Source organism: Sander lucioperca, chromosome 14 (assembly GCF_008315115.2).
Source record: "Sander lucioperca isolate FBNREF2018 chromosome 14, SLUC_FBN_1.2, whole genome shotgun sequence".
Taxonomy (NCBI): Eukaryota; Metazoa; Chordata; class Actinopteri; order Perciformes; family Percidae; genus Sander; species Sander lucioperca.
Genome location: NC_050186.1, coordinates 24,238,414 through 24,256,617, shown reverse-complemented (window position 1 = coordinate 24,256,617; position 18,204 = coordinate 24,238,414). Strand labels below are relative to the sequence as shown.

At 36.8% G+C, this 18,204-nt stretch overlaps 2 protein-coding genes across 2 annotated transcripts in view; one reads left to right on the top strand and one right to left on the bottom strand.

Annotated features, from left to right (window-relative positions):
• Positions 1-18,204, top strand: part of LOC116034804 (coxsackievirus and adenovirus receptor homolog) — a 92,734-nt gene that overhangs the window by 9,459 nt on the left and 65,071 nt on the right. The window lies entirely within an intron of this gene.
• Positions 1-18,204, bottom strand: part of si:ch211-127i16.2 (probable flavin-containing monoamine oxidase A) — a 54,843-nt gene that overhangs the window by 6,102 nt on the left and 30,537 nt on the right. Inside the window, exons 10-11 of the mRNA XM_031277540.2 lie at positions 12,963-13,049; positions 9,711-9,811 (exon numbers count right to left, since the gene is read on the bottom strand). Of these exons, the coding sequence (XP_031133400.1) occupies positions 9,711-9,811; positions 12,963-13,049 (188 nt within the window). The remainder of the gene's footprint in view (positions 1-9,710; positions 9,812-12,962; positions 13,050-18,204) is intronic.

Genomic DNA, 18,204 nt, shown 5'->3' with positions numbered 1-18,204 from the left:
AAGCATGTGAACATGGTGGACTACCATTTAAAGTCTCAAACATGGAGGATTTTCTGAAATGCACATGTATAGGATTAATCCCATCTATAAAACTGGGAATAAAGATAAAAGAATCCCTCTGAGCTAGTGGGATATCATTTTGACCTCCACTGTATACAAACTGTTCTGCTGTGTTTAATGTAATCACATTTCCCAGTGGGCTGAGTCAGGTACTATAACAGCAGATGAACAAAATGGATTTAGAAAGGAACCAGTCCACATTGTCACCTTAAGCACAAATACAGCCTGTAGGAAGATTAAAGCTTACTTTCTATTCCGTCATGAACCTTTCTCACGCATTTGATCACAGTGATTAAAAGCATTCTCTGAAATAAACTGTTATTACTGGTTCTTAAATATAACTAGAAAATGCATTTCCTGCGGAAAATGCGTGGGAATGCTGAATAGCTGAATTGCTAAAGCTAAACTGGTTGAATAGCTTAAATCAGTAAGAAGAAGTTGAAGTAGTGAGAATAGTTGAAAAAGTGGAAATCGTTTTAATACGTATGAATTTCATTAAAAAGTTAAAAGCTTATGCTAAACTGAACTGTTGGCTTCAAAAGTTGAATAATGACAAAAGACGTAGAACATTGTGAGGTTTGAGTATATTTTCTAACCGATAATCACTCACAAATGCAGAAATATGAAACAATAGTACGAAAAATCTTAAAGCTCAAATGCACTACACTGCTAAAAAATCAGGAAAATTGTTAGAGTTGGAAGCTGAACTGCATTACCCAAGTGAAGAGCTAAAATACATTGTTAAAAAAGCTGGAAGCTGAACTGTAATACTGTCAAAGATGAAAGTTGAAATGAATTACCTAAAACGGCTGAAAGAAGAAATACTTTGTATTATTATCAGACACTGCATAGAACGAAAAAGCATCAATCTAGCTGATATGAGATGTGAAATATATTAGGTAAAAAGAATGGGGCTGAACAAAAGGAAAGAGAGGACAGAGAGAAGAGAGGAGAGAAAGAGAGGAAAAAGAGAGAGCCAAAATAAAACATGAATAGCTGAATTGCTAAAGCTAAACTGGTTGAATAGCTTAAATCCGTAAGAATAAGTTGAAGTAGTGAGAATAATTGAAAAAAACTGAAATAACATCTCAATCAGGGACATATTGACTGATGTATCACAGCTGGATTCAAACCTTGATCTCCCACACCAAAGACATACACAATATCCACTACACTATCATCTGTATAGTTGAAAATGTTCCTTTAGCACTTATAAAGCCTGTCTTTGATCATTGATCACCACACCAGCTAATGCTAATGAGTGAGAGACAGTGTGAGAGAACAGTAGTTTCTTTATTTAGAACTGTAGGTGAAAGTATGGAGGGGCTGAAAATGTTGGGAGCGGAAGAAAATTTGAAGGATTTGAAGCATGATCTCATTGACTTCAATGTTTAAAAAAGTGTTAAAAAGCTTAATATTTTAAAAAGTATAAATAATAGAAAAAAAGTTGAAGAAGTCCCATCATTAGCTGAAAGAGCTGAACATTTTAAAAGTTGAATGGTTTTAATAGCTCAACGTATGCAGAAGTTACAGAGAGCCAAAAAACGTATGGAAGAGGGAATAAAATTAAAAAAAGAGAGAGAGAGACAGAGACAGTCAGACAGAAGTGGAACGCACAAAATATAGACTAATGTTCATATTACTGCCTGTAGTATTCAAGTTGACTGTCTGTGAAAGGGTTGTCATGGCTACTAATGACCTGTGACCATGTTGATAAACACCCTTTGAAGTCTGTGATGAGATCTCTTTGATCTTTAATCAGGTTAACGACCGTGTCACCTGCTGAAACTGTCAGCTGTGCCCCACTGGAGCTATTCAAAGACACAGAGCAAGCTCTCAAATAAAGCCTCAGACTGCTAAAATGATAAGGGCTATCGGTGAAATGATGTAATCGTGACCACCACAAGACCTTTGTGAACGTATTCATGTAAAATTTATGTTGATAAACTTAAAAATGTGGGCATATCAGCGATTTAAAAAAGTGGTTCGCTCTGCGTTTTGCTCAGAAATGTGAAGAATGTTAAACAGGGCAGTGGATGGACAGAGATGTGGAACTCTTGTCATTTGGAAGCTCATCGAGCCAACAGTATAAGGCATATTGCAAAACTGAGCACACTGAAACTAGACAAAAATACCTACGTTTTGATGTATAAATTGTGTATGACAAGTAGATATTGTGGGCGTGAGAGCAATTTATAGAGAGGGGACAAAGATATTTTTCCTAAGCTGCTACACTCTAACGATGACATCATCCACTCTGCCAGACGCAATACACACTCACTAGAAACACAGAAAAATCCTGAAATGATCACTAAACTTAAACAGCTTTTTTACAAAAACTGTAAAAGATATCAAACTGAAAAGATAGAGCCGGATAACTGAATATTTTGTGAACATTTTAAAGTTTGTTTGGCGTCTGTAGGTGAAAGTATGAAGGAGCTGAAAATTTTGGGAGCGGAAGAAGATTTTAAGGATTTGAAGCATGTTCTCATTGACTTCAATGTTAAAAAAAGTCATAAAAAGCTGAATATTTTAAAAAGTATAAATAGTAGAAAAAAAGTTGAAGAAGTCCCATCATTAGCTGAAAGAGCTGAACATTTTAAAAGTTGAATGGTTTTAATAGCTGAATGTATGCAGAAGTTACAGAGAGCCAAAAAACGTACGGAAGAGGGAATAAGAATAAAGAAAGAACAGAATAACAATAGTTGGAATGCTGCTGAACAGCATTCCCACTAATAAAGAAAGAACAGAATAACAATAGTTGGAATGCTGCTGAACAGCATTCCCACTAATGATATGCCTGTATATAGAAATATGAAGTGTTGCATAAACTGTCTGACAGACTAAATTGTAGTTGATACTTGAGAGATACAAGGCTTCATTTTATTCCTCTCACTTCTATGCTTTTACATTCAGTAAAGAAGTGTCTGTAATTAATGCCCAAAAAACTAAAGGTGTGTATAGCCGTTCTTATGGTGACCTAATCAACAACAATGGTGGACACTATTTAACTTGTGGTGCAGCCTGTTTTTTGCCAACAGAAAGCACCTCTGTGTTTGATTACATAGCCTTTTAAACATACATTTAACACGTTTGGAATTGAGATCAGTTTTGATGTTCAATGTGAAGATATTCAGTTTACTGTCATAGAGAAGTGAAGAAACTAGAATATATTCACCTTTTAAAAAGCTGGTATCAGAACATTTTTTACTTTTATTTTTATAAAAAATGACTTAAACCGATTAATCGATTATCTACTTTGGCAAATTATTTATTAGTTGACAACTAAGCGATTTAATCAATAATTCTTTGCAGCTCTAGATGTGCGATACCGTTCAATATTGACGTGTGCATATTAGCTATACATTTCCTATATCAGCCTGGCTGTCTTTAAAGCTATAGTGTGTAGTTTCTGTTGCCCCCATGAGGAATTCTAAGTAATGACAACAACAGTGTTGGTGCGTCTACATGATACAAGCCTTACGTGATCGCGCACGTGCCCCCACCCCTCCTCCACACAGTTGCTAGTAGCCAAGGAGGACATAGAGGATTAAAAAAAAAAAAGATGGACTCTTCAGAAAAGGTAATTATCTTCATTTGTGTTTCTGGATGGGAAAGTCACCGGTCTTCTAAACCTAGCAATAGTGAGAAATACAGAGAGAGTTGTGTGGAGCTGATAGTGTTAATTGGCTTTGTATCAACTCATTTAGCAATGGCTTGAATGCAACGGACATTTGTTAATATCAAAAAGTTACGCACTAAAGCTTTAAATTCCGAACCGGATTAGTAGTTAAATGTAACTAAATTAGGGTTGTCAATCAATTAAAAAATGTAATCTAATTAATTACATACTCTGTGATTAATTAATCGAAATTAATTGCATACATGATTAATGGTGCCTGGACCGATACTTTTTAAGAAAGTAAAAAAAAACAAGAAAAAACAAGAAGGGTACTAAACAACAGTCGGTGACATTAAAGAAGGCTTGTTTATTGCTAGGCCATATGGTCAAAGTGAAATGATTTAATAATGTATAACAATAACTTATTTCACTAATAAATTGCTGTTGAACGACAAAAACAACCACCAGATGGGAAAAGGACATTTAACAATAACTTTGAATGCACCACGAGGCTGTAGTTTACCAGTTTCATTGAACGCACCGTCTGTGTTGTTTTTCCGACAACGGCAGTTGCAGATTGTTACATACCGGTGTTGAATCCTCTACAGTAAAACACAGTCAAACTTTACACCGTTTAGCGTTAGCTGTCAGCATTTTAACCGTTTTTAAAACCAGCTACTAGCTAGCGGTAGGCTAACGTTAGCTGCTGTCGAGTATAGTGTTAACTAGCTAGCGGTAGGCTAACGTTAGCTGCTGTTGAGTATAGTGTTAACTAGCGTCACATGCAGCGGTGTTTGTGTTGCCTGTAACGTCTGTTTCAGAGCATCCGAGAGAAGTGCAGACATATCAGTGGCACCAGATTTCGGTAGCCAACCCTATTCAGGAAGAAGATTTTTACAAGTAAATGTTCCAATCAATGATCCAGGCAGTACATTCTCGTCTCCCTCCTTCATTTTACAGTCGAATGGTGGCTAGAACGGCTCCGGGTCAAATGTCAATATGGAATGGATTAATCTGCGTTATTTTTTTTAGTGTATTAAAGAAGGACACTAGATTGGTCTTTTCCTGTATTTCTGAGGGTACAAAAACTGAATTGGAGAGGGACTTACATTTGAATGACATCTCTAACGCCATTACAAACATGAGAGGAGGTAAAGCTTTGGGTCCAGACGGGCTTCCGATAGATATTTACAAACTATTTAAAGCAAAATGAATAGCCCCATTATTAGATGTTTATGTGGAATCCTTTAAAACAGGTTGCCTTCCTGCTTCATTACATAGTGCTCTGATCACTCTTATTCTAAAACCAGGCAAAGCATCTACCGAAAGCGGTTCTTACAGACCCATATCACTTTTAAATTCTGATTCAAAGATTATAGCTAAAGCTGAGACTGGAGAGGGTTCTACCAGCCATTATACATGGAGAGCAGAATGGTTTTGTGCAAAATCGTCAATAACTAAGTTATGTATTTTAGGCATTTATCCAGATGACTGTACTTTATCTTGTAAGGAAAGAAAAATGGTTGACCTTTGTTTACTACAGGCCAAACGCTGTATAGCCTTATGTTGGAAGAATGTTGGGTGTCCGTCTTATTAAATAACTTAACATTGAGTTTGACTCTTGAGAAACTGACCTACATTGTTAGAAAGAGGGCTTCTGAATTTTACAACATTTGGAAGATATTTCTGGAACTGTTAAGGAGTGGAGATATGGAGGAGGCAGTGGGAGAATAAGATAATGAAAAATGTCTGATTTGTGTTTGGGAATGTACGCTGTAACCTACATCAAGATTTATTTATTTACTTATTTATTTTATTATTATATTATTATTATTTTATTTATTTATATAAATATAAAATATAATTTTTTTTGCGATCTATATTTATTTATTTGTTCACTTATTTTGGTCCTTTCAGTATTATTAATGTTTTAATTATTATTTTCGCTTCTGCCATATGTTCATGATGTTCTAAGTGTTGGATGGTGTTGTACTAAAACAAAAAACAATAAAAATATGTTTAAAAAAAAAAAAAAAAAAGTACAAGTATCTTACCAGAAAATGACTTTGGTAGAAGTTAAAGTCACCTTTTAGAATATTACTTGAGTGAAGGTCTTACAGTATCTGGAATTTACTGTATTTAAGTATCAAAAGTAATTTTATGATATTACATGTACCTAATTATAAGAAGCAAAAAGTAAAAGTAAAGAAAAACTTTTGATTGTGAACTATTGTCTTCCTCATAGTAAAGCATAATATTCAGTGTTCCCCAAACCCTCTTAAACATCTAATTCAAAGTCTGACATCAACAAAGAGAAAAACAGAAACACAATTTTAATTTCACTCCAACGTACGAAAACATTTCTTGCAAGTAACGAGTAACGAAGAGGCTTAGGGGAAATGTAGTGGAGTAAAAGTAAAAGTTTTCAGAAATATAAATAATGTAAAGTAACGATCAAGGTTATAATAGGTTTTATATAGGTTTTTCTCAGATTAATTAATCGAAATTAACGTGTTATTTTTACAGCCCTAAACTAAATAATTAAATATAACTAGGCTAAATGTTTGTAGAGTAGCAACTGTAATGTTTACAACAACAAAGTAACTATCTAAAATGTCAATAAAATAAATAATATTCCTGACATTCTAAATACTGAGTTAAGTTTAGAAAGAATAAAGATTAAAGAGATTTATTTGTCATAGGCATCAGTATCATGAAGGTCATTCATCCTGTCCTCTGTCCTTCTCCCTCTGCTCAGATCTGATGATGTCTCATCATCTCTTTTATTGGGAAGGAGAGAAAGAAACCTATGTGTGACGTCACAGAGATTACTCCATATTTTATACAGTCTATGTGAGGAGCAATGCGGCAGGCTCCATTTATAAAAATAGCCTTTTAAATGCTACATTGTCAGCAACTGGTCTTATGGTAACTCAAGAGGCAACGTGGCCTTTTGTTCTCTAATTAATTTTTCATGCAGTGAACACACCAGACATAATTTTGTTTGAATGAAAACTTAACTCCTGGCATTTGCTTCTGGTGGTGGTCACTGTTTTTGGAAGAAGGAAATTATGGGAGTAACAGGCGAACCAGTTTCCAAGGATTTTGAAAAGTGTTAAATTTAATAATGGAATTTAGTGTGGTGTTTTGTTACCTTGTAGGGCTATATTTAAAAAAAAATTGGTAAATTAGTTTGTTTTTTCTTTTAGTAACTTGCTAAATAGTCTTAAATACCGTGATAAGATCGTGATGCTGCCTGAAAAAAACGTAATATGTTTGCCTATATATATATATATATTTATTTATTATGTTTTTAGAGTATTGAGTATAGAGAGTTTTTTGAGTATTGTGCTGTGACGTTATGCTTAGCATATGTATTTGTGACGATCATTTCTTGCTGAGCTGTTGTATGTTAGCTTACAAGCTCAGGCTTTCAATGTACATATTGGGGTGTAAACATCAAACATTGCCCTTTTTTTAAAAGCTGTGAAAAAGAATATGGACATATTGTGCTAACACATTTTTTTTTTTATCACAAGTGGGGCTTCCTGAGGAATCATTCTGGTGTTTCAGGATGAGGAGCAGATTTGCTGCTGCCCTTCAGAGAAGGACTAATTCTGACATAGCTGAATGGATGCAAACTTCACGGTGTGGACACACAGAGATGATCTGCTAATCCTGTAGACCTCTTATGGAGAGCTCCACTTATAATTATCAGAGTTAGGTGCCATAACTAGACTTATGGCACATCATTTTTATTCTCTACACTGATTTCTGAAATAGTAAAATAAAGAAGCCTGATACTGTTACACAAAACAAAGTGCCCTTCATATAAAACTAACACCCCAGTTTTAAAACATTGTAAATGTTTTCTGTTTCACTCTGTATCATGGGTTGAATGAACTAATCCTTTTCTGTTGGTAGTAATAATCCAAACAATGTGGGGAGCGGCACAAACAACCATTTTTTAGTTTTGAAAAGTTTCAGTATCCTACAAAGCAACTCTTGAGTCATTGCAGTTTATTCAGCATGCATTTGGGAGCTGTTAACTTAGTAAAGTATTTAGAGTTCTTGGCAGCTTTTCTTTCTTTTTACTCATTCTTGTCTCTACTCTCTGTAACCACACCAGTAGTCAATGGCCTCTATGTAAAAACAAATCTCACATACTGAGCGCTCAGGCATAGTATATCTAGCCTCGTAAGACCGTCCTGATCTCGCGAGCTCCAGTTTTTCACTCGCAGATCAGTCTGGCATCTTGAGAAAGAGAAAATTTGGAGCCGTTCGCCAAACGACCGACCAATCAGCGTTGGTTTTGAGGCAGGTTTAGGTGTGACGCAACGAGAAGCGACTCTTCAGTCTAAATAACATGGCGGCTTCCATGGATGAGATGAGCGTAGCTATCGCGCAAGTTTTATCCAAATTAGAAAGTATTCCTTCATTGAAAGAAGAGCAAAAAATGGCACTGGAGGCTTTTCTCGGAGGAAAAGATGTTTTTGCTCTTCTCCTGACTGGTTTCGGCAAGAGTTTGATATATCGTTGATCTGATTGGTTGATTTGGCCCATCTGTCACCAACATAGGTGGTGATTGACAGATGGTTTATCCAATCAGCTAACCAGTATTTTCGCCCCTTCCCAAAAGTTCTCCAACGGAAAGTTCCCAGATGGATATGCCGAGCAAATTGGAAGCAATCCATCTGGCGGAGTCAGGTTATAGTATATCCACTAGGGCTGGGACCATATGCTTTTGTCCCGATTCGATTCTTTCACGATACATGGGTGCCGATTCAGTTTGTATTGTATTTCATTTATTGCTCATCTAGAAGTATTGCGAATCGATAGTATTGAGTATTGCAATTTTCTTTTCCTTTAACAAAAACAAAAGTTGAATTATACCCTTCTAAAGACAATATATCATGAGACATTTCTAAAAACTAATTGTTTTCTAAAAAATAATGCACATCACATCACATGTCAGTCAGTCAGTCTGACATTTATTTCATGTCTTTTAGAAGTACATAACATGGATTTTCTGCTTTCTGTTTAGCTGGAAACGGATATGATGTAGTCGTCACCGACGGTACCGTATAAACATTAAATATTTAGGTGAATCATTGGTAAAAAAATAAATAAGATATCTATTCTGGTAAAGGAATCAATTTTAACTACTGGTGTTAGAAAAACAACACTGTGGTCAGTATTAAGATACATACTAACCCAAACAAAATCTCATGATCCACGACACTCCATCACCCTGGAATCCACCGTGCTGGTGAATACAATATGTTTGAAGCACCGGCAGCATTTTTGTCCACCAAGCATGGGCTTGTCTTCATTACACGTGCTGGATTTGTGTCACGGTCACAACATGTCCTTGAGGATCCATTTTCTATATGGGGTAGGAATGCGAATAAGGGCTACCGCCCCATGCCGCTGTTTGAGTCACGTTATGTAATGAGCTTTCTCCGCTCCCCACGGACTTAATGTCATTATGAAAATGCATTACCTGCATCCTCCTCCCCACCTCCCGCTCTCATTTGTTCAGCTGTGTGCATCCCTGAACAGGCCATAAGAAGTGGATTATAGGACGTTTTCCTATGAGAACACCACTGCTGCTGACCTCCTGCCATTTCTTTAGAACTGGACTAATGTGTGTCAGCGAAGGCATAATCACTCCTACGACTCATGTCAATGATCTGTAGGCATTGGTTGTCATTGAGTAATACCTGGTTGGTGAGGTTTTTTTTCTGTGGTATAAAAATAGCAAGATCATCCAGCAACCACAGTCAATATATCTCATACTGTCATCTAGTGTACAATGATAGAATTTACTGAACTATAAACTCAAAACTTGAGCTCTTAAAAAGATTTATATCAAAGATTTAGAAACTGTCCCGCCGGTTGGCTGAACAACATTCCTGTACACCACCATTTGTTCTGGTGAGAACCCGGAGGAAAGGTGACTCCTCTAAGTCTAGGGAGAAGGAAAGGTGTGACGCTGTGGTGTATTTGTCATCAGTGGGGTGATTACCTGCCAAAGGGGTTCCTCAGGCTGGGGTGATAATATGTTAGCAGACCTGGTGCCATGACATTAACAGGGCAGCCCCCGCTGTAGTCCTCCTTAGCCCAGTCCTGTAAAGCAGAAAAGTTAAATGACATCAACATTCTAGTATTTCATGGCATAGGCCAAAAGCATGGCAAACAAAATCTAATATTATCACATAATATACCCATTATAAATTGTATGCATTTATCACATGGCTTTATTCTAAAATCTACTTAAAAGTAAAAGTAAATGCAAGTAAAAGTTAATGTTGACTCGCCAACATTTCTCCTAAAATGGAGATGCAGATGTAGGGCTGCACAATTAATCGAATTTTAATCACGATCACGATTTTGGCTTCCCACGATCAAATTCACGTGATCGAGCGATATTTAAAATGCTTCATTCCGTTCAAAGAACGCTCTGTATCAAAGTTTTTTTTTTTTTTTTTTTCAAAGCTCCGTAAACCACTCTCTGATCACGTGCCTCCATGAGCCAATCAGAGTTGTTCCCTGCACCGCACAGCTTAGTTTAGATGTAGACAGTCAGAGAGGACAGAGTGACGTGGGGAAAATTCCACAACAGATAGCAGTCGGTCATAAGTCGTCACGAGGTTTACCAGTTTACCAGTAAACGCAACATTTTGTCCCGTCTGTGTTGTTTTTCAGACAACAGCAGTGACCAGTGCTAGTTTGAGTCTTATAGCTTTAAAGCTCATAGCTTTAGCAGCAGACTGTTGTACGTCCCGCTGTTGGAATCCTCTACAGTGAAATACAGTCACACTACACCGTTTAGCTGTCAGCATTTTAGCCGTGTTTAATCCAGTTACTACTGTAGCTAACGGTAGGCTAACGTTACCTGCTGTGTAACGTGTTATTAGTGTTTACTAGTGGGACATGCAGCGATGTTTCTGTTGCCTGGAACGTCTGTTTTGGAGCATCAGAGCGCAACGCAGACGTTTAAGTGGCACCGTAATCCGCATTGCTATTTCGTCCGGTAGATGCCCTATTGGCACCGGATTTTAACATGCGCCGTTAACGTGAACAGAAAATTGCGTTGCCTGTATCTTTTCACGGCAAACGCGCATGTTTGGAAAGCGGTCGCACAACAGCTAAAATGGCATACTCCTTCATAGTATCCCTCAACAAAGGAGGAATGTAGCACAATATGGATGTGAAAGCAGTTATAATTAGCCTATGTGACAGTAAAATTTGTTTTGGTTAAAATCAACAATTAATCGTGATAATTAATCGTGATCAATATATTGATCAAAATAATCGTGATTATCATATTGGCCATAATCGTGCAGCCCTATGTAGATGAGTGGAATGACACCCTTTAGCTCGTCATGTGGAAAGAACAATAATAGGATCACACAACAGAAATGAAAATGTTTGGAATTTAATCCAAATGAATTGGTAATTGGCTCATTAATATTTCCTGTTTATAAAAAAAACAAGTACAGAAATAATTAGTATAACATATCAAGGAACTTAATGATACCCATTTGCCTACCATAATGAGGCCAAATATGATATATCACTTTAACATCAGTTTATCAGCTTTTTTTGTCTTTTTTTGTCTCACTTTAACATCAGTTTATCAGCTTTTTTTGTCTCAGCTCTGAGTTGTTGTTATTGTATTCTATAAAATGATGTTCCCATTGAGTCTTAACAAAGTGAAATTGTGATGTCTCCCTTAACATCCCTACCTCCAGTTTCCTCAGGGCAGTTTTTCTTTTTAATCTTGCCTTTCACCAGTGAAGTGAGTAGTCCGGGGACTCTCTGCATGACTAATGTGCTGTTTCACAGTCGTCCTGTGTATGCTGTGCATCATTTAATAGAGCTAAGTAGCTATTTTGTACATGTGTGATGCATTAGGCATGTAAATGATAAATGGACTGCATTTATACAACACCTTTTTTTTTTATCTTACTGGACAAAGACCTTTACAATTTGCCTCTCATATACAGTACAGTAGATAGGCCTATGTTTTCATGGTGGTTATTTTTTTGGTATGGATCATGTTATAAACATATGTGGTCCACACAGCACGGTTAATGTGGATCAACAATTGCATTGCTGGAATACAAATTCGAGGTAATAATGTGATAATCGCAGGTCTTTCCTCAACCCATGTTGGGCCCCCTGTTTGTATTATTTTTTAAAGGTGATTTTTTTTTTGGGCATTTTAGGCCTTTATTTATAGGACAGCTGAAGACATGAAAGGAGTGAGAGAGAGGGGCAATGACATGCAGCAAAGGGCCACAGGTTGGAGTTGAACCCGCGACCGCTGCGTCGAGGAGTAAACCTCTGTATATGGGTGCACGCTCTACCAGGTGAGCTACCCAGGCGTCCCCCACCCCATTTGTATTATTGTTTTGTGTTAACTATTATCGAGCTAAAGCTAACTAGCAAGTGCTTTAGCACCTGGTACACTACACCGAGACTGTCCTTCCCCAAAAAACGACCCTGCATAGGTCGTTTGTACAAGCAGCCTATCACAGCCTATACTTATGTTAATCGAAAGGCGGAAACCTCTAGTGGCCATATTAATTATGACGGGAGCAAAAGAGAAAGTCAGGTGACATAGTATAAAGAGCAGGAAAATCCACGAAGGGAGGAGGTCAGGGTGGATGGTTGGATCCAACAAACACAGAACTTTGACACAGGAGACCGCTGTTCGTGTGTCCCGTGTGAAACCAAAAGTTAACGTTAGCGTCTTTGAACGTATGTAAGTTAACTTGTAAGTTCAGTTATGTAAGTACCTAAAGTTACATATGTAACTGAAGTTACGTAACAAACTTATTTTACTTATTTTAATCCAAACCATGATGTTTTCCTAAACCTAACAAAGTAGTTTTGTTGGGTAAAACCTAACCAAACTGTGACCGTTTCACAATGTTAATCGTGTATTTAAACTTTTAATTTAGGTATGAGGACGTGTTAATCTCCTGCCACTGGTAAGGGACGCTCACTTAGGAAATGCTCCTGTGGGTTGTATTAGAGGGTAGGAATAAATGACCTATTTGATTGTATGGTTGGAAGACTTGTTGCCTACACTATAACTCTATGAATAAATCAATTGGGTTCAGATATGAAAGCTTTTGCAACACAAAATAGCTTTCCTCTCTGGAATCCAGGGTAAAAAAAGAGACTATGAATTTTGGCACTAAAAAATTCTGCCCTGAAACCAAATTATTGTTTTATTACATTAGACATCTGCCACTGAGCTACTTACTTTCTCTTCGTAGTGGAGGAAAGATGCAGCTTCAGGACCTAGGTATTTGACCAGACTGGAAAACACAGCTGTTCTTCTCTCCCCACCCTGCAAACAAAAGAAAATGCCTGTGCCAACATGTTACTTTACACTCGCTCATCACTCAGAAATATAACAGCAGGCTGCAAAAATATGAATGCATATTCAAGAAACCAATCCAAGCTGGACAAAAGAAACAGCAGTCAATTTGAATAACTCGAGCGTGGTCAGCACATGCTCCTGGTTGGAATAGTTCACATGGTGAGTTATGCACAGAGCAGCTGAGGCCTAAGGACCAAAAGGACATATCACCATAAAACATGCTGACAGATGTTGCAAAACTGTCTAAGATTCCTTATGTGCATGTCACTTTACCTTTGCTCTTAGCACACCCTTGTGCAATAATTTGAAGCTGAAACTCAGTCATTTAATACACTCCTTACAGAATAACAAAGTGTGAATTAAAGCGTGGTGCCAAATTGCTTTCAATGACGAATTTGTAAAAACAAAACAAAAACCTGTTAATTTGCTGCAGGACTGCTAATAGATTAAAATTCTATGAAATGACATTGGAAAAAAATCCCACCGGTGCACACCAAAACAATCAACAAGCTAAAAGTCAAACGCAGTAAATGTAAATCCAACCAAGTACACTATATAAGAGCCAAATATAAAAATTAAAACATTCCTAAGAAACAGATATATATTTACAACTAATTCGTACTTACACAGCACAAAAGAGTGTTTAATTGTAACCTTGATGTAACTTGCCTCACACACAGCAACGCTATTTTCCTCTCTTTAGCAGTGAAGTAGCAAGTGGAGGTTAATTATTTAGCACTTTGTGCAGCATTGTACAGCAGGGAGACAGCTATGCTTGAGCTCTGTAGAAAGTCAGGGTAATGACTAAAATGCCAAAACAACACTAGACACAAGGCTTAATTTTATTTACTTTTTCAGGTAGTAAAGGGAAAGCACTGGAACTAAATAAAAATGTCGACACAGAAGGAAAGCGAGAAAAGGAAAGAGGATGTAGGCTTAGTGTGCGGAGAGTGTATGGGAGCGTAAGAGGATCATAGCTGTCATTGGCAACATTCAGTTACTGAAGTGTTAAGTCTCGCTTTGCCAGACCTTCCTCCTCAGCGGAGGGTCTGGCTACTCCACACAGCATTCCGGGATGGGAGAAAAACGTACTCTGGCTTATTGGCATTTCTTTAAACCAATCACAATCATCATGGGCACTAAGCTCCACACTGAGCCACTGCAAAATAGCCTTAAAGCGCAACTCTCGCCAAAATGCAACCTAGGGTCTTTTTGTGAATGCACCTGAGTCAAACTTTCGTTTAAAAGCATATTTAGGACAGAAGCGCCACTTTTAAGATTTACCGTATTCTCGTTTTTCCGTCAAATGGCCTTTTGAATGGGAGTGCTAGGGGCACTTTTATGCAACCCTACAATAGTTATTTTTAAAACACTAAGAAGGCTCGACACAACATGAAACTTTGCTCGAAGTATCACCAGGGGCTCTACACCTAAAAGAAAGCATTGACAACATTGTTTGTGTACCCAGAGTTTACTAAAAAGGTTTTGAACAACTCACTGTAGGTCTTGTTGTTTCTGGCCGCAGCCATTTTATCAGTCAAAAACAATCAATTTCCGAATGCAACATAACAGGGAGGAGAGTAAAGATGGAAAGCTCCTAAAGCTTAATTCCATATAAATGCACGGCTTATTTCTTGTTTTGTCATTATTGAAAAACAATATTGACCTTGTAGTTGAAAAAGGAGCCTCATATGGAGTCCATTCATTCGCATTCGGATATCGACTTGTTTTGACTGCTGAGATGGTAAATATGCTTTTAAAAACGAAAGTTTTACTCGGGTAAATTCACAAAAAGACCCTAGATTGCATTTTGGCGAGAGTTACGCTTTAAAGGAACACGCCGACTTATTGGGAATTTAGCTTATTCACCGTAACCCAAGAGTTAGACAAGTCCATACATACCCTTCTCATCTCCGTGGGTGCTGTAACGCTGTCTGGCGGCCCCAGAGGCAGCAGCCCGTCACAGTACATGCAAGTGAATGGTTCCAGCTAGCCTACTGCTCCCAATAAGTCACAAAATAACACCAACATGTTCCTATTTACATGTTGTGATTTGTAGAGTCACAGCGTGTACAAAAAACAACGTAACATGAGACACAGCCATCTTCTAACCGTAAACAAACCAGGAACTATATTCTCAGACAGGTTTGCTGCAAAGCAAATCATTCCGCCCAAGTACTATATTCTTCCGCCTGAGAATATAGTTCCCGGTTTGTTTACGGTTATAAGATGGCTGTGTCTCATGTTACGTTGTTTTTTGTACACGCTGTGACTCTACAAATCACAACATGTAAATAGGAACATGTTGGCGTTATTTTGTCACTTATTGGGAGCAGTAGGCTAGCTGGAACCATTCACCTGCATGTACTGTGACGGGCTGCTGCCTCTGGGGCCGTCAGACAGCGTTACAGCACCCATGGAGATGAGAAGGGTATGTATGGACTTGTCTAACTCTTGGGGTTACGGTGAATAAGCTAAATTCCCAATAAGTCGGCGTGTTCCTTTAAGAAGGAACTTGTTTTGGTCGAATGTGTACTTTCAAAAGTTGTTTTAGTCATGCGAGAGAAAACTGAGATTGGACAGATAGTCTAGCTAGCTGTCTCAATTTACCCTGCAGAGATCTGAGAGCAGTTAACCATAGTCCTCATAAATCCACCAGAGTTTTTTTTTTTTTATGTGTTTATTTATTTCAACCAGAACTCATCTACAATTCATCTAAAGAAAAAAAGGAACAGGAAGAAGAAATATCTTATGGTACCTGTCACTTAAATAAAACACAACAAAAAAGAAACAGCTGCTTCATGAGTGAATCAACTCCAATCCTCACCCCAAACACCAAAAGTTATCAGTACTACCTATCTTTACATTTAATTATCATAATTTTAAGCGTGTTAGTCATCATTTTTCTTATAACATTCCTGTATTTTTTTCTTATACAAATTCTTAAATTTACAAACACTGTTGCAGCACTTCAGTTCATAGTCCAAGGTATTCCACAATTTAACTCCATAAATGGACAGACACTTCTGTTTTTGTGTAGTACGTGCGAAAAGAGTTTTAAAACGATATTGCCTTCTATGGCCATCTTCCTCTGATACAGGAGTAAATAAATTTTGTATAACCATAGGCAAACCTCTCTGTTTAGCTCTCCACATAAAAATCTAAATCTTCCAATCAACCAAATCTTTGAATTTTAAAAGTCCAGATTTTATAAATAAACTATTAGTGTGTTCTCTGTAGTCTTATTGATAATCCTTTGTGAAATGCTTTTTTCTGTAACAAAAACAGAGGTTTTGTATTAGTAGGGTATGTATTACCCCAGATTTCTATGCAATATCCAAAATATGGGAGTATTAAGGAATTGTAAAACATAAGCAACGTAGAATAATCTAAAACATCTTTAACTTTATACAAGACCCCAATACTTTTGCAAACTTTACTCTTAATATAAACTATGTGATCTTTCCAATTCAATTTATCATCCAAAATAAAATTTTTATCTCATTAACTCTTTCAATATCAGTTCCTTCAATTGCTATTCTTACATTTTCATTCTTTTTACAATTACCAAAAATCATGTATTTAGTTTTTTCCCAATTTAGACATAATTTATTTTTGTCAAACCATTTTTTAATTTTTCCCATTTCTGAACTTATATTTTCTGTAATTTCTGACAGATTTTCTCCAGAATAAAAATTTTTGGTATCATCAGCAAACATCAAAAACTGTACTACCGTTGACACTTCACAGAGGTCATTAATGAACAAAATAAAAAGTAATGGGCCTAAAACGGACCCTTGTGGAACTCCACATATTATATCCTTTAACTCAGATCTTTGGCCATTAATTAGAAAAAACTGCTGTCGGTTATTGAGATAACTTTTGAGCCATTGATGAGCTAGACCCCTAATGCCATAGTTGTATGATTTTATCAATAGCAGACTATGATTTATGGTGTCGAATGCTTCGCTTAAGTCGATGAATACCCCCACTGTGTGTTGCTTATTCTTAGTTGCAGATGCAATTTTTTCTATGAGTTCAATTAATGCCAAAGCTGTTGATCTTTTTGCTCTAAAGCCATATTGTTTTTCAGTAAGTAGTTTGTTTTTCTAAAAAAAATTTAGTTTTTGAGCAAACCACTTTTCAAGGATTTCAGAAAACTGAGAGAGCAATGACACTGGTCTATAGTTATTAAAGTGATGTACATCTCCGTTTTTGAAAAGTGGAACGACCTTGGCAACCTTCATCTTCTCAGGAAAAACACCCGAATGTATAGACAAATTAAAAATAAAAGTCAGAGGATTAATAATGCAGTCAATGGTCCTTTTTACAATGATCATGTCCAGTCCGTCACTATCAGTAGATGTAGATCTGCTAATGACACAATTTCATTTTCCGTAACCTCACCCAGGAACATGGACTGCATTATTCTACTTTCCATTTTACAGGTGGCATTTTGACTTTGGTTAGATGTATCAATTGATTTTGCAGTGTTTTCCCCTATATTAATAAAAAATGAGTTAAATTCATTGGCCACATCTATGCTGTTGCTCATAACATTTTCATCGTTCACAAAGTATTCAGGTATCTTAATATGTTGTGAACTTTGTTTTATTATACTTTTTAATATTTTCCATGTTTTCATATTGCCGTTTTTATCTTTCAATTGTTTATTGTAATAATCCCTTTTAGTTTCTCTTATAATTGTCATCAATTTATTTTTGTATGCTTTATATTTGGCCTCACAATTAGGTGTCCCATTTTTTACAAAGTCTTTATACAATCTATTTTTCTTTTTACATGCTTTGATTAATCCTAATATCCAAGGTTTATCACTTTTAAGGGGTTTCTTTGACAGCTTTAGTGGGCAACATTTATCATAACTAGATAATATACATGTTTAAAAAGGTTTCATATGCTGTATTCACATCAGTCACATAAACACCTGACCAGTTCTGTTGTGAAAGCTCACTCCTGAAGTCATTTATTGTTTTTTTCAGTTCTCACTCTAAAATATGAAGGCTGATGCAGGGTTTCCCGCAGAAAATGTGTTAGTTAAGGTGGTAGGATTGCCATCTGACCGGGGGTCAGTACATCAGTGTTAGTGTAGTACACACTACAC